The following is a 14004-nucleotide window of genomic DNA, read 5'->3' on the forward strand; positions in this document are numbered from 1 at the left end:
CGACGCAACAATTCCTCATCGATGATTTCTTTTATGATCGACGTCGTCGATTATGTCGACTAATCGTTGCAGCCCTAGTCCTGACTGAGATTTTCAATCTGTCCCTGGCAAAAGTTCCCACATGCTTCAAAGTCACCTCCATCATTCCTGTCCCTAAACACGCCTCCCCAGAGAGCCTCAATGACTACCGACCCTTAGCACTCACCTCCATCATCATGAAGTGCTTCGAGAGGCTAGTCCTGGCTCACCTTAAATCCTCCCTACCGCCCTCACTTGACCCCTACCAGTTTGCCTACCGCCAGAACAGGAGTACAGACGACGCCATCTCCGCAGCACTACACCCTGCCCTCCTCCATCTGGACCAGAAGGACACGTACGTGCGACTTCTGTTCATTGATTTCAGCTCTGCGTTTAACACCATCATCCCCTCCAAGCTGATCACCAAGCTCCATGACCTTGGCATCGACCCGTCACTCTACAACTGGATACTGGACTTCCTGACCGACAGACCTCAGCATGTCAGACTGGACAGCCTCAAGTCCTCCACTCTCATCATGAGCACTGGTGTACCACAGGGCTGCGTGCTGAGCCCTCTTCTCTACTCCCTCTTCACCCACGACTGCAAACCGGTGCATGGCTCAAACACCATTGTCAAGTTTGCAGACGACACCACCGTGGTGGGATTAGTCAGCAACAATGGCGAGTCGGCGTACAGAGAAGAGGTGCAGTACCTAGCTCTGTGGTGTGCTGATAACAACCTGGCCCTCAACACCAAAAAAAATAAGGAGATAGTGGTGGACTTCAGGAAAAATAAAACAGGCACGCACAGCCCCATCCACATCAATGGAGAGGAGGTTGAGCGTGTCTGTAGTTTCAAATTCCTGGGAGTTCACATCTCTGAGGACCTGTCCTGGACCACCAACACCTAGACCCTGGTCAAGAAGGCCCACAAGCACCTCTTTTTCCTGAGGAAGTTGGCCAAACTCCACCTATCCCCTCCCGTGCTAGTGAACTTTTATCGCTGTACGATTGAGAGCATCCTCACCACCTGCATCTCAGTCTGGTACGGCAACTGCACCATTAAGGACCGGAAATCACTGCAGAGGGTAGCGAAAATAGGCCAACGCATCACCAAGACCCCCCCCCCCCATCTCATCAATCTATGAGAAGCGGTGCTCACGGAGAGCACAGAACATCATCAAAGACGCTTCTCACCCCAACCATGGACTGTTCACCCAACTGTTCAACATGGTACTCGCTCTGGGGCACGCTATCGCAGCCTCCCAGGCAGAACCAACAGGACCACGAATAGTTTCTTCCCCTCAGCTGTCAGACTTGTGAATCAAAACTCTACATAGCCCACTGCACCTCACTGTATATATAGCCATAGCTTATGTAGACTTTATTTTAATGATTATTTTGTATTATATTTTGTATTCTCACCATTTCACATTGTGCTAACCATTGTACTTTACTGTACAGTTTTGTGTTTTATATGCAACTGACTGACTGTCACATCCTGATTAGACATACAAAATCTCGTTGCACTGTCTTGTACTGTGTAATGACAATAAAGTGAATCTAATCTAATCTAATTTTCTAATTCTCTCTGACACAAAAGTCAAAACACCACTTCAGAACCCTGACTTGTATTGTTAAAAGTAGAAGTGTTTACACTCACTAGAACAGATATTATGGCTAGATGATGCCTCACCCACAATCTAAATTTTGTATTGATTTGCTTGATTTATTTGGATGTATCTTAGCTAACTGACTAATCGTCCAAGAATCAGGAATAATCCAACACGAATCTCTCTGAGAAGGGTTTTACTCACACTAGTCTGAGCAGGGTTTTCGTCTGAGATTTGGTACAGAAAAGGTACACAACAGGGGCACATTGTACATCCCACTATCAAAGTGTCTACTTTAATCTGCAGCGCAAACTAAACTGTGTTTGGTTAGAGTGTCTCTCTCTCCACACCTCTCTCTCTCTCGCTGACAGTAGGCTACAGACAGACACCCAGTCAAGCCAACTCAGCCAGGAACAAGACTAGGCAAGTCAAGTTAAGCAAGACCCAGCCAAGAACGAGACTAGGCAAGTCTAGTTAAGCGAGACCCAGCCAAGAACAAGATTAGGCAAGCCTAGTTAAGCAAGACCCAGCCAAGAACGAGACTCGGCAAGTCTAATTAAGCAAAACACAGCCAAGAACAAGACTAGGCAAGCTTAGTTAAGCAAGACCCAGCCAAGAACAAGACTAGGCAAGCTTAGTTAAGCAAGACCCAGCCAAGAATATACAGTATATCTATATTTTTATCATGTAAAAGTTTATATAAAATCTGCAAATGGATTTTGAAAAACAACTCCCAATTATAATATTTTCTTCCCCATCTTACCGCTGACAATCTCTTGAGCGGGATTTCCAAGAGACTTGTCTGTAGTTTATTCTCTCCAGTATGACTTATGCGTCTCTTCAGATGTCCCTTCTTGCTGAAGCCAGGACTACTTCGTATTTTCTGTGTCTTCTTTGGTTTCAAAGTCATCAAACCTGGTCCTCCACTCTCCTTCCATTCATCACCGTCATCAGTCTCAGTTCCAGAACTCTCATCATCACTGTCAACAGTCTCAGTTCCATCACTGTCGTCAGTCTCATTTTCAGAACGTTTATCATCACGGTCTTCAGTCTCAATTAGAGAACAGTCAGAAGAAAGGGGCTGGCTATCTCTAGTTGGTTCTAAGTCACCAGCTGGATCTAAGTTACAGTCTGGTTCTGATACTCTACAGTCCTCTCCATCAGGTTCTGTTTTCATCAGTTTAGTTGAGGTGCTGGGTAAAGAGTAAGCTTCTCTGTTTCTCTCCCTCTGGGTTTGAAGAGGCTGGAAGGGCTGAGCGTTCTCTTGACCATCTTCACATTTCACTGGGTGTCTTGTGATCCCTGAGCCACCAGCTTCTTCCAGCCCTTGATGTAGTTCATCTTTAATCTGTAGGGACTCTGGGTCCTGGGTTTGGTTAAACCATGAGGACTGAGGTTTATCATCATCATGCTCACATTTCACAGAGACAGGATTGAATGTGGACTTTATGATATCAGCCTCCTCCAGACCTTGAAGCTGCTCTCCATCCTGACTGATCCAGAGTTCCTCCTGTTCTTCTTTAATCTGCAGGGGCTCTGACTCCTCTTGGCCCAGTCTGGGGCTCCTCTCCTGCTGCTCAGGGGGAACCTCCTCTTTACACACAGGGAGCTGTGGGGGGTCTGGAGGGAGGAATAATAATAATATGAGTAACAAACATAAAGATACAGTAGATAACCTTTCAGCATTAAGTGAAACTCTGCAACTGAGAGTAAAAACACAAGTGCTTTCAATCAATTACTGCTTGGCTACAAAATGAGCCTATTTAATAGTGAGGACATGTCCTCATCACGCTGTCAATCACAACTTAGGCCTCATCCAGACTAACACAATTTTGATCTTTTTCGTTTGTTTCGTTTTCATTTAAAAAAAGGTTTCCGTAAAAACGAAAACGTCTCAAGATAATAAGTGCGTGCCACAAATTTACAAAATAAATGTGTTTCCTGTTTTAGACGTCGCTCTTTTATTTTGAAAACCCCAGACCGGAAGTGTTGTTGTGCTGTCCGGTTTTGTGCTTTTGAGCCGACCTAGTTTTCCAGAGACACACACCGCGGCGCAACGTACATTCTGGAGTGGAAAGAGAGAGAGAGAGAGAGAGAGAGGGAGAGAGAGACCGCGGCTCAAACTACCTGTGTTGTATTAAAGTAATTTATTGTTGTTTAACTTGTACCTGTGTCCAGTCCTTTCGACTAGCAAACGTTGTCTGTATTTAACGTTACCTCAGGATACAGGTCTCAGGCCTATTGTATTTAGTTGGTTAGCTATTTAGCTAATGTTGATAGCATAGCATAGCTTGCTGGCTACAGCTCAACACCATGCCTTGGGGATACTATTTACCAAATGATGGAGGCTTTTTAATCGTCAAGGTAAGAGAGGATTTGTCATGATCAACTGAAGGGGTATGCTATGGAACAGTATGTGCTTGGCTACTACTTGGGTTTTCAGAAAAAGTACATTTAGCTGTAAAAGCCCGATCAAGCTCAATAGCTTCTGTAACACTGTAAGGGAGATGTCAATCTGTTGTCGAGGGTGGTTGGTGATGTTTGGCTGAGTTTGCACATGCGGGTTAAGGGATAGGTGGGCTATTGCGTCATCGGTTCAGGAGAAGACACGTATCGCTTGTAAAGATGGTGACAAAAGGGGAGCGTCTTCAGAATTGTGCACTCTGGAAGCCGGTCTCAGAAAGTAGCGTCTTCAGGCTGCCAGAACGCAGTTCCGTGTGGATGAAAGGTGCAAACGATCAAATACTTTGCCTGATATGACCGAAATCGGTTTAGTCTGGACATGACCTTAGAGGTTGATCAGATGTTGTCAGGAGGTGAAAATGTAAACAAACAAAGTGAGACTTGAGGTTCTCCAAACTAAACGAGGGAACTATGGATATCTGAAATACTTATGGATTGTTAGCTTGACCAATTACCTTTTTTACTTGAGTTGGGGCACATGTAGAAACTCCTACACTGTTCACCTGATTTGGTGAATACCCTCAAAAGAAAGCTGAAAGTCTGCACTTGAAGCACACCTTGATTTAATTTCAAGTCCATTGTGGTGTTGTACAGAGCCAGAATTGTGAAAAATTGTGTCAATGTCCAAATATTTATGGACCTTACTGTATAAAGAATATAAGCCCCAGGGTTTGGAATTAGAGCTGTGAATTTTCACTGGCCTCACGATTCGATTACGATTCAGCTGTCCACGATTCTATTCGATTCTACGATGTATTTTATAATCTATATTACTGCACATGGCGACTTCATCAATTAATACAAGCAGTCAGATCAATTAACTTTTATTTCGAAAGTTCTTAAATCAGAATGTCAAAATAAATGTCTTTACTAGTGTTGCATGATACAAATACTAGAATGGTATCTCGATACCCAGCTGTTAAAAACGGTTCAATACTCTTTTTTATTAGTATTAGTATCAGTATCAGGTCTACACTATAGGCTACACTACTAGTATACACTATAGGCTACACCAGGGGTTCCCAAAGTTGTCAGGCCGCGACCCCCAAAATAACTGTGTCAGAGAGCCGCGACTTCCACTATTATAAGAGCTAAAAAATATATATATATATAATTACTAAAAAAAAATATTATAATTGGAAATGTATGGTTGAAACATGCAAACGTTCAAACGCACACACACTAATAAGCATTGGAGGCTTTTAACCAGGGCCGGACTGGGGAAATCATTCAGGCCAGGAAATATAGTGCGAAATATAGCCCCAGTCAGGCCACTTTTTAAGCGGGGGGTCCCCCACCAGCAGGGCTGTACAGTGCGACATATATATCGCACGTGCTACAGCAACAGCGGTCTGTGCGATGAATGGATTTACTTCAGTAGCACTGGTGCGATAGGCATTCGGTTCATATTGATACTCTTATTTTGAAAATCCTGTCACAGGTCTAATTTCCGCCTAAGCGCAGTTCCAGTCATGATATATCTGGGCTCCGGCAGCTAGCAACAGTCAGGTTCATATGATACTCTTATTTTTAAAAAAACCATAGCAACTCCGTGATGTCATATCCGCCCCAGACCGTGCTTCTGCCTTCTGCTCTCAGCCGAGCGGAGCGGAGCTGCACAGCAGACTGCGGCTATTTTGCGATCCGAAATAAGTCTGTGGTGTTTTTTTTTCTCACAACGGGTCAAATGCATCTAACACGATTGGCATCGTCGCCATTCCTTTATGCCCACATCGCCCGAAATTAACGTTACATTAGCATAAGCTAACAAGCTAATCCTGATCAGAGGCAGAGCCATAGAGAATTAGAGCCAGTGTGGACTGGGGAAAGGGTGTGTGTGTGTGTGTGTGTCGAGAGGAGTGGAAGTTTGAAGACAGACTAGACTACAATATGATGCGGGGGTGGTGAGTTGAAACAGTGTGAATGAATGAAAACTTTATTTAACAGATTGCAGAATGGGTACAATACAGTACGGCTCAATACACACAATTGTTAAGGGGATGCAGACCAGAGAAAGACTTTCGTCTTGTTTACATCAGGGTCCCCCATTGTGTGTGTGTGTCCCAACCGACCCCACTTCTATGTTTCAATAAATTATTTGCATTTAAAACTATTAACGCTGACTCATTCCTTCAGTCCACTCAAAATTATGCTAATATTCCTTATGTTGTTTATGATATTAATTGAAAATAGCACATGAGAGTATTATAGTAATAATAACACATGGCGATATACTAAAAAGCAATTTATAATTTTTGGCTGGTAAAAAATCTGCCTTTTTTAAATCTACCAGCCAAATGGCTGGTAAGTCAAAAAGTTAAGTTTGTTCCCTGACTGCAACTAAATAACACAAATACAATAGGCACATTTGTGACTGAAATATAACACGTTTTATACTTGTGCTACAAGATTTTGGCCAGTGCTACAAAACTATCAACCTCTGTAGCACCAGTGCTATGTGCAAAAAAAGTTAACGTACAGCCCTGCCCACCAGGACATTTCTGTTACAAAGACTTAAAGGAAAACTCCAACATTTTGGGAAATTAGCTTATTTCCCATCTACCCTGGAGTTAGACAAGAAGATACATACCTTTTTCTTCTCTGTGCATGCAGTAGGAGTAGGAAGACGTTTGGAACTAGGCTAATGGAGGAACCTACTTCCAGTGACTGACGCTAAGCTAGGTTAATGGTGCGTGTCTTCCTACTCCTACTGCATACACAGAGAAGAAAAAGGGTATGTATCTTCTTGTCTAACTCCAGGGTAGATGCCAAATAAGCTAATTTCCCAAAATGTTGGGAGTTTTCCTTTAATTTCCTGCATTCTGCGGCTCCCTTTGTGTGTGTGTGTGTGAGCAAGAAAAAGAGAGAAAGAGAGATGGTTCTCCAACTTGTGTGAGTTGCAGTGATCTCCTGGTTGTTCCCCACCTAGGTTATCTAACTATTGCACCGCTGCAACCAGAAACACTGGCCTGGCCTGCTTCTATGTTCAGTGGCCAGACTGCATTAAAAAAAAGTTTTTCTAATTGTTTTTATCATTTCCTCTAAAGCACTTAAAAATGCTTGATTTAACCCTTTGATGCATACAGTCACGCCAATATGATTATTATAATAAGTCCCTGCAACATATGTTTGCATTATTAAACCATGAAGATGCTTTAAAAAATTATTTAATGAAAATGTACTACTGACTATGTATTTACATCTAAGACTATTTATATAAAAACTCTTGGGTGCCTAACACTTTTGCACAGTATATATACACACTGAGAAAATAATAATCACACACAAAGGGATAATGGCTTATAGCAGACTTAATGATTTTAGAATATTTCAGATAATGAAATTAAATGTTTATATCATCAACTATCCAGTTAGTATTTATACTGTAACGTTTGGCTACTTTAGAGCGAGAACGCGCGAGAGAGCCAGCCCCCCCCCGGGTTTTGTAGGTTTGCGTTTTGAGCGTCAAGCTGCCGTATGTGATGATGTCACACTCGAATGTCAACACAAGAAGTTGAACACACGGTGATGCAAACTGGATGCCCGATATAAAGAAACAAATAACCAATAAATATGAAGTTATGTTTGAACTTCTGTTGTCAAGCCTCATCAATATTACCCCACCCCTTTTCCTCACGAATGGAACTAGTGTCGTGGAGTCCGCTTTGAGCGTTTCCAGGGTTAGCAGCTAACGCTAGTTAGCTTAGCCTAGTTATGTGGGATAACTTAGTTAGCAGCTAACGTTAGCCCATTGCTCGCGTCAATTAAATTGCATGTCATTAAAGGTCTGTGCTGGTCTGCGTCTATAATGAAATGAGGAAAGCTCTGCGCTAAAGCAAGTCTCATCTCAGCCGCAACGTGACAACATTATACTTGATGTTCACGATATAGTAATTTACTACATCTCATGTAGAACAAGCCGCGATACATCAGAGTATACTCGATATATCACCCAGCCCTACTATAAAGCTCAGTTTATATTGCAGTATGATAGCCAATTACTATAATAATAATATATGAATCTATATATATATACTGTATATACTGTATATTGATTTATGCATTCTTTTTATGGGTGCTTAGTAATAATTTCTGCAATCTTGACCAATAAAGCTGCTCTTTTCACTTTAAAGCTCAGTTAATGTTGCACTATACATTAAATTAAATTTTCATTGTTTTCTGTACTTTCTGCAGTGCGTTTTTTACTATCCATAGAATAATGGAATGTGTGATTCTCTTTAAGAATAACTAGAAAAAAATATCATAAAATGTTCTGCTTTTCCGACTGAGGTTTGAACTCACTGGAAGCGCCTGTGCACTAAAACTGTGATAATTTGGAGTTTAGGAGAGGTGAGGATTCAATCGCAGGACAGTGTGTAGGGTAAGAAAGATGAGGCAACGAGTCGACGTTCCAATAATAAGCTTTTAGTGAACAAGACACAAGGATACAAGTCACGGGGGGAAAATAACAATACACAGAAAGGTGCTGGTTACTGGAGAGTACGGAAGGGTACCCCCGGAGAACGGTAAATAGCAAACACGTAAACAGGGATCTCAAAACAATGACGCAACACTGGAGAACAGGGGCGGGGAGAATATATACTAAACAGTGATTGCTAAACAGGAACAGCTGGGGAACAGAGGATAAGAATACAAGGGAGACTATACACTAGACTAACAGGCAGGAACAAACAACAATGGGAAGACAGGGCTAGACTAGGAACAATCAATCAAGAACATGATGTAACATAACAACACAGGGAACAAGAACATAGGCAATGCATAGTGATAACTAATAATAGGCAGCCAGGTCTTGAGCCAGGTAGGGATTCAACATTGTGACAGAATGAGAATACATGAGGACAACAACAGATTTGACAATATAAGTACGTAAAGGTCCATATGAAGGGCGGCAAGGGCGACGGCCCGTAGCACCGCGAACAGACGGCCCGGGGATGCCAGAGGACTGTCCAGAAAGTTCAGATCATGACAGTACCCCCCCCCCCCCCCCCCCCGAAGGGGAGACTCCCAGACGACCCACAAGATCGACCCGGAACAGGCAGGGCGAAGGGCAGAGACCCCAGAAACAACTGGGGGCGAGGACACGGAAAACAGGAGCTGGGGGGGGGGGGGGGGGGGCGGAAAAAAGAACCCAGGAGGGGCCCAGCAGTAGGGGGACCGGGGAACAGGACCAGAGGGGAGCCCGGAGAAGGGCGCACAGGGCACAGGACCAGGGGCACCAGAGAGGGGGACAGAGATCGAGGCCCGGAGAGGCGGGCTAGAGACAGGGACAGAGGCCCGGAGAGGGGGGCCGGAGACAGGGACAGAGGCCCGGAGAGGGGGGCTGGAGACGGGGATAGGGACCCGGTGAGGGGGGCTGGAGACGGGGACAGGAGCCCGGTAAGGGGGGCTGGAGACAGGGACAGAGGCCCGGAGAGGGGGGCTGGAGACGGGGACAGAGGACCGGTGAGGGGGGCTGGAGACGGGGACAGGGGCCCGGTGAGGGGGGCTGGAGACAGGGACAGAGGCCCGGAGAGGGGCGCTGGAGACGGGGACAGAGGACCGGTGAGGGGGGCTGGAGACGGGGACAGGGACCCGGTGAGGGAGGCTGGAGACGGGGACAGGAGCCCGGTGAGAGGGGCTGGAGACAGGGGCAGAGGCCCGGAGAGGGGGGCTGGAGACGGGGACAGGGGCCCGGAGAGGGGGGCTGGAGACAGGGACAGAGGCCCGGAGAGGGGGGCTGGAGACGGGGACAGGAGCCCAATGGCGGAGGCCGGGCACTGGGACAGGGGCCCGGTGAGTAGGGATGGGAATTGATAGGATTTTATCGATACGATTCCATTATCGATTCTGCTTATCGATTCGATTCTTTATCGATACCCTTATCGATACCTGATCAATTTATAATTTACATAAATAAATTGGAAATGCAACAGAACTACATTTACATTTAGCTGACGCTTTTATCCAAGTGCTACAGTGTAGGTTAGTTTATTAGGACAAGTGCATGACAGTACGGTTAGTTAGGGTTAGATATATTTTTTTTTATTCAGATAATGGTTGAAGAAGTGCGTCTTTAGTCGACGGCGAAAGATTGGACGTGATTCGGCTGTCCTAACTGGGGTGGGTAGTTCATTCCACCATTGTGGGGCAAGGACTGAGAATAGGCGACTTCTCTTTGATAACCCTCCCGGAGCTTGGATAGGAGTAGGTCTGAGGCAGCCAGAAGATGCAGAGCGTAGGGGTCTAAGCTGGTTAGAATAACAACATGCAACTTGACATTTCTGATTGTCATTTATTGTTGAGCCCCCATGTCAGAAAAATACAAAAACTGTAAAAAATAAAACATTAACTATAGTCTACACTTAAATAAAATAATGTATTTGAGATTCTCTTAAAATGTATTTATTTTTTTATTCTTAAACTAATTTAATCTATTGAATAACAGGTCGTTATTCCTCCGACTTCTGTCTCACACACACACACACACACACAGACACACAGACAGAGACAGAGCTCCCTCCCCGGGCCCCTGTCCTAAGGTATTGGCTTGTGTTGCTACACGGACACATTTGTATGTTGCACCACCATGGTTTACAGTGTAGACTTGTAAACAAACACTGCGGCTCTTATTATATGTGAACTAAAGAGTACAAGGTTTACACAACAGCCCCCACCTGCTGCTTTATTGTATTTGTACCTGTACTATCCGCTGTCAGCTGTTTATCTCTCTTTGTGAGCTTGATTAAATAGCGTTAGCTCACGTTAAATAGCGTTAGCTCCGCGGCTAATTTTAGCTCACCCTGACCTAAATCAATTACTAGGTTCTAAAGCATTCAAGTAGTTTTCACTGCACATAGAAGTAGCCAAACAGCGGGAGCATTTCGGGAGCATATTACCAAAATCCAGGCAATTTCGAGCCCTTAAGGAATCAAATAAGTCTGCCATGGCTACATGCTAACGCTAACGTTGTTTTGAAAACCTGGCAGCGATAAGGGAATCGAAAGTCACGGGAGGCACACGGTTCCAGGCATCGGCCAATTAGGAACCGGTTCCCATTGGTTTTCGATTCCCATCCCTACCGGTGAGGAGGCCCGGAACAAAGGGGCGAGGGCAACAACTCCAGAGCAGGACCCCGGACGGGGACCACTCCAGGTGGAGATCTTGGGACCGGGCGCGGGACCCCGGATGGGGGCCCCTCCTGGCGTAGACCTCGGCGCAGACCTCAGCGTTGACCACGGTGTCGACCATGGCGTAGGGCTGGACCAGACGACTCTCCAGGTGCAGATTGACCTCGGTGCAGACCTCTGCGTTGATTACGGCATCGACCATGGCATAGACCACGGCGCAGGGCTGGACCAGACAACTCTCCAGGTGCAGATCGACCTCGGTGCAGACCTCGGCGTTGACCACGGCGTCGACCACGGCGCAGGGCTGGACCAGACGACTCTCCAGGTGCAGATCAACCTCGGTGCAGACCACGGCGTAGACCACGGCGCAGGGCTGGACCAGACGACTCTCCAGGTGCAGATCAACCTCTGTGCAGACCGCGGCGTAGACCATGGCGCAGGGCTGGACCAGACGAGGAGCCGGGACTAGGAGACTCCCCGGGGACAGGAGCAGGACCCGGACTAGACGTCAGGGTCTCCCCGGGAGCCGGAGGAACAGGGGCAGCTAGAGCTGCTCTAGCAGGGGCTAAACTGGAAGTAGAGACTGGGTTAGCTACCTGGGTAATGCTAGCAGCAGGGGCTCTAGCGGATGAGACTGTGGGGTTAGCCGACGGGGCGTCTCCAGGGAAACTGACCTTGCTAGCTGAAGAGGCAGTCCTAGAAGCGGGGAGACTGACCTTGCTAGCTGAAGGGGCAGTCCTAGCAGTGGGGAGACTGACCTTGCTAGCTGAAGGGGCAGTCCTAGCAGTGGGGAGACTGACATTGCTAGCTGAAGGGGCAGTCCTAGCAGTGGGGAGACTGACCTTGCTAGCTGAAGGGGCAGTCCTAGCAGTGGGGAAACTGACCTTGCTAGCTGAAGGGGCAGTCCTAGCAGTGGGGAAACTGACCTTGCTAGCTGAAGGGGCAGTCCTAGCAGTGGGGAAACTGACCTTGCTAGCTGAAGGGGCAGTCCTAGCAGTGGGGAAACTGACCTTGCTAGCTGAAGGGGCAGTCCTAGCAGTGGGGAAACTGACCTTGCTAGCTGAAGGGGCTGTCCTAGCAGTGGGAGACATGCTGGTGGTAGAGGCTACATAGGCAATCTGGAGTAAGCTAGCAGGGGCTAAGCTAAGTGCAGGAGCAGTACTAGCTGCAGAGAGTCTGCTAGCAGTGGGGGATGTGCTAGCTGTAGAGGGTATACTAGCAGGAAGAGCTAAGGCACCAGCTACAGAGGCTACATAGGTGATCTGGAGTAAGCTAGCAGGGGCTAAGCTAGGTGCAGATGCCTTGCTAACTGCTAAGGGCCTGACAGGGTTAGCAGCTTGGCAGTCGGCTGGGGAGTTGGGATCCTGGAAGAGCACCCTAAACATGTTCCCGGCCGGTAACCGGAGTTTGCATGCTCTTCCAGGACTCCACTTCATCATGGAGATCACCAGGCGATAAGTGTTCCTTCGCTCCTCCCGACTGCAGGCCAGAGAATAATTACCCAAGAACCCTTGTAGCAGGGAATGTGCCTCATGAAACCTATCCCAGAGGGGGCCTACGGGACCAGTAGGGGACGCTATGCTACATTTACATATACTAGCAGAGAGGGCTATGGTGCTAGCTGTAGATGCCACACTAGCAGGAAGGGCTATGGTGCTAGCTGTAGATGCTATACTAGCAGGAGGGGCTAAGGTGCTAGCTGTAGATGCTACACTAGCAGGAGGGGCTAAGGTGCTAGCAGTAGGAGTTACCCTAGCAAGAAGGACTATGCTAGTCTTCTTAGCTTTGCTAGCCTTCTGAGACCTGCTAGAAGTGCGTGCTACGCTAGCAGGCGGGGCTCTAGCGGACTGGACTGAGGTGGTAGCTACCAAGGCTACACTAGCGGCAGGGGCTGTGCTAACCACGGAGGCCATGCCGGCCGAAGGGGCGGTCCCAGCATCTGGGGCTATGTTAGCTATAGGGCCTGTGCACGCGAGGGCAGCTAGGTAGGTATCACTGCTCTATCACCAAATGTTCTGCCAGTTGCATAAGCCTTGCTAACAGTAGCAGGAGGGGGTAAGCTAGTGGTAGAGAACAAGCCTACCCTGAGCCTCCTAACAGAATAAAACCTTGACTTAGCTGTGGGGGCAGAGGTTCTGCTAGCTGTGCAAGCTACGGGAGCTAGGCTAACCACAGGGGCCTTGCCGGCCGACGAGGTGGTCCCAGCATCGGAGGCTTTGTTAGCTATGGGGCCCGTGTTTGTTGAGAGAGCTAAGGGGGTAGCTGCCAAAGCTACAGGGGCTAAGCTAACCACAGGGGCCTTGCCGGCCGACGGGGCGGTCCCAGCATCAAAGGCTTTGTTAGCTATGGGGCCCGTGTTAGTTGAGAGAGCTAAGGGGGTAGCTGCCAAAGCTACATTCGCTACAGGGGCTAAGCTAACCACAGGAGCCTTGCCGGCCGACGGGGCGGTCCCAGCATCAGAGGCTTTGTTAGCTATAGGGCCTGAGCTGGCTGTCTGGGCAGTGTTAACAGAGCGAGAACTAGCAGTGCTAGTTGGGGAAGCTAGGCTAACGGCTATGCTAGTAGCCTGGACGGTGTTGACAGAGCGGGGACTAGCGTTACTAGCTACGGGGCTAGTGAGGGCCGCGGGGCCTATGCTGGTAGGGCTAGCTGAGGTGCTAACCACCGGTGGTCTGGCATGTGAGGCTAAGCTAGCCTTTCTAGCACTACCAGCTCTCCGAGACCTACGCGCAGCGCGAGCTACGCTAGCAGCACTAGCTGTGGAAGCTAGGCTAACGGCT

General features: G+C 47.3%; 1 protein-coding gene across 1 annotated transcript in view; it reads right to left on the reverse strand.

The window, feature by feature from the left end:
• Positions 1–3007: 3007 nt before the first annotated feature.
• The window catches only part of LOC311233351 (uncharacterized protein), a gene marked incomplete at its 3' end in the record, with an annotated part of 51171 nt that continues 40174 nt past the window's right edge, over positions 3008–14004 (reverse strand). The window contains exons 3-4 of the mRNA XM_084320326.1: positions 3126–3251; positions 3008–3021 (exon numbers count right to left, since the gene is read on the reverse strand). Coding sequence (XP_084176452.1) covers positions 3008–3021; positions 3126–3251 — 140 coding nt within the window. The remainder of the gene's footprint in view (positions 3022–3125; positions 3252–14004) is intronic.

Source organism: Notolepis coatsorum (genome assembly GCF_963971535.1).
Source record: "Notolepis coatsorum genome assembly, chromosome: 8".
Taxonomy (NCBI): Eukaryota; Metazoa; Chordata; class Actinopteri; order Aulopiformes; family Paralepididae; genus Notolepis; species Notolepis coatsorum.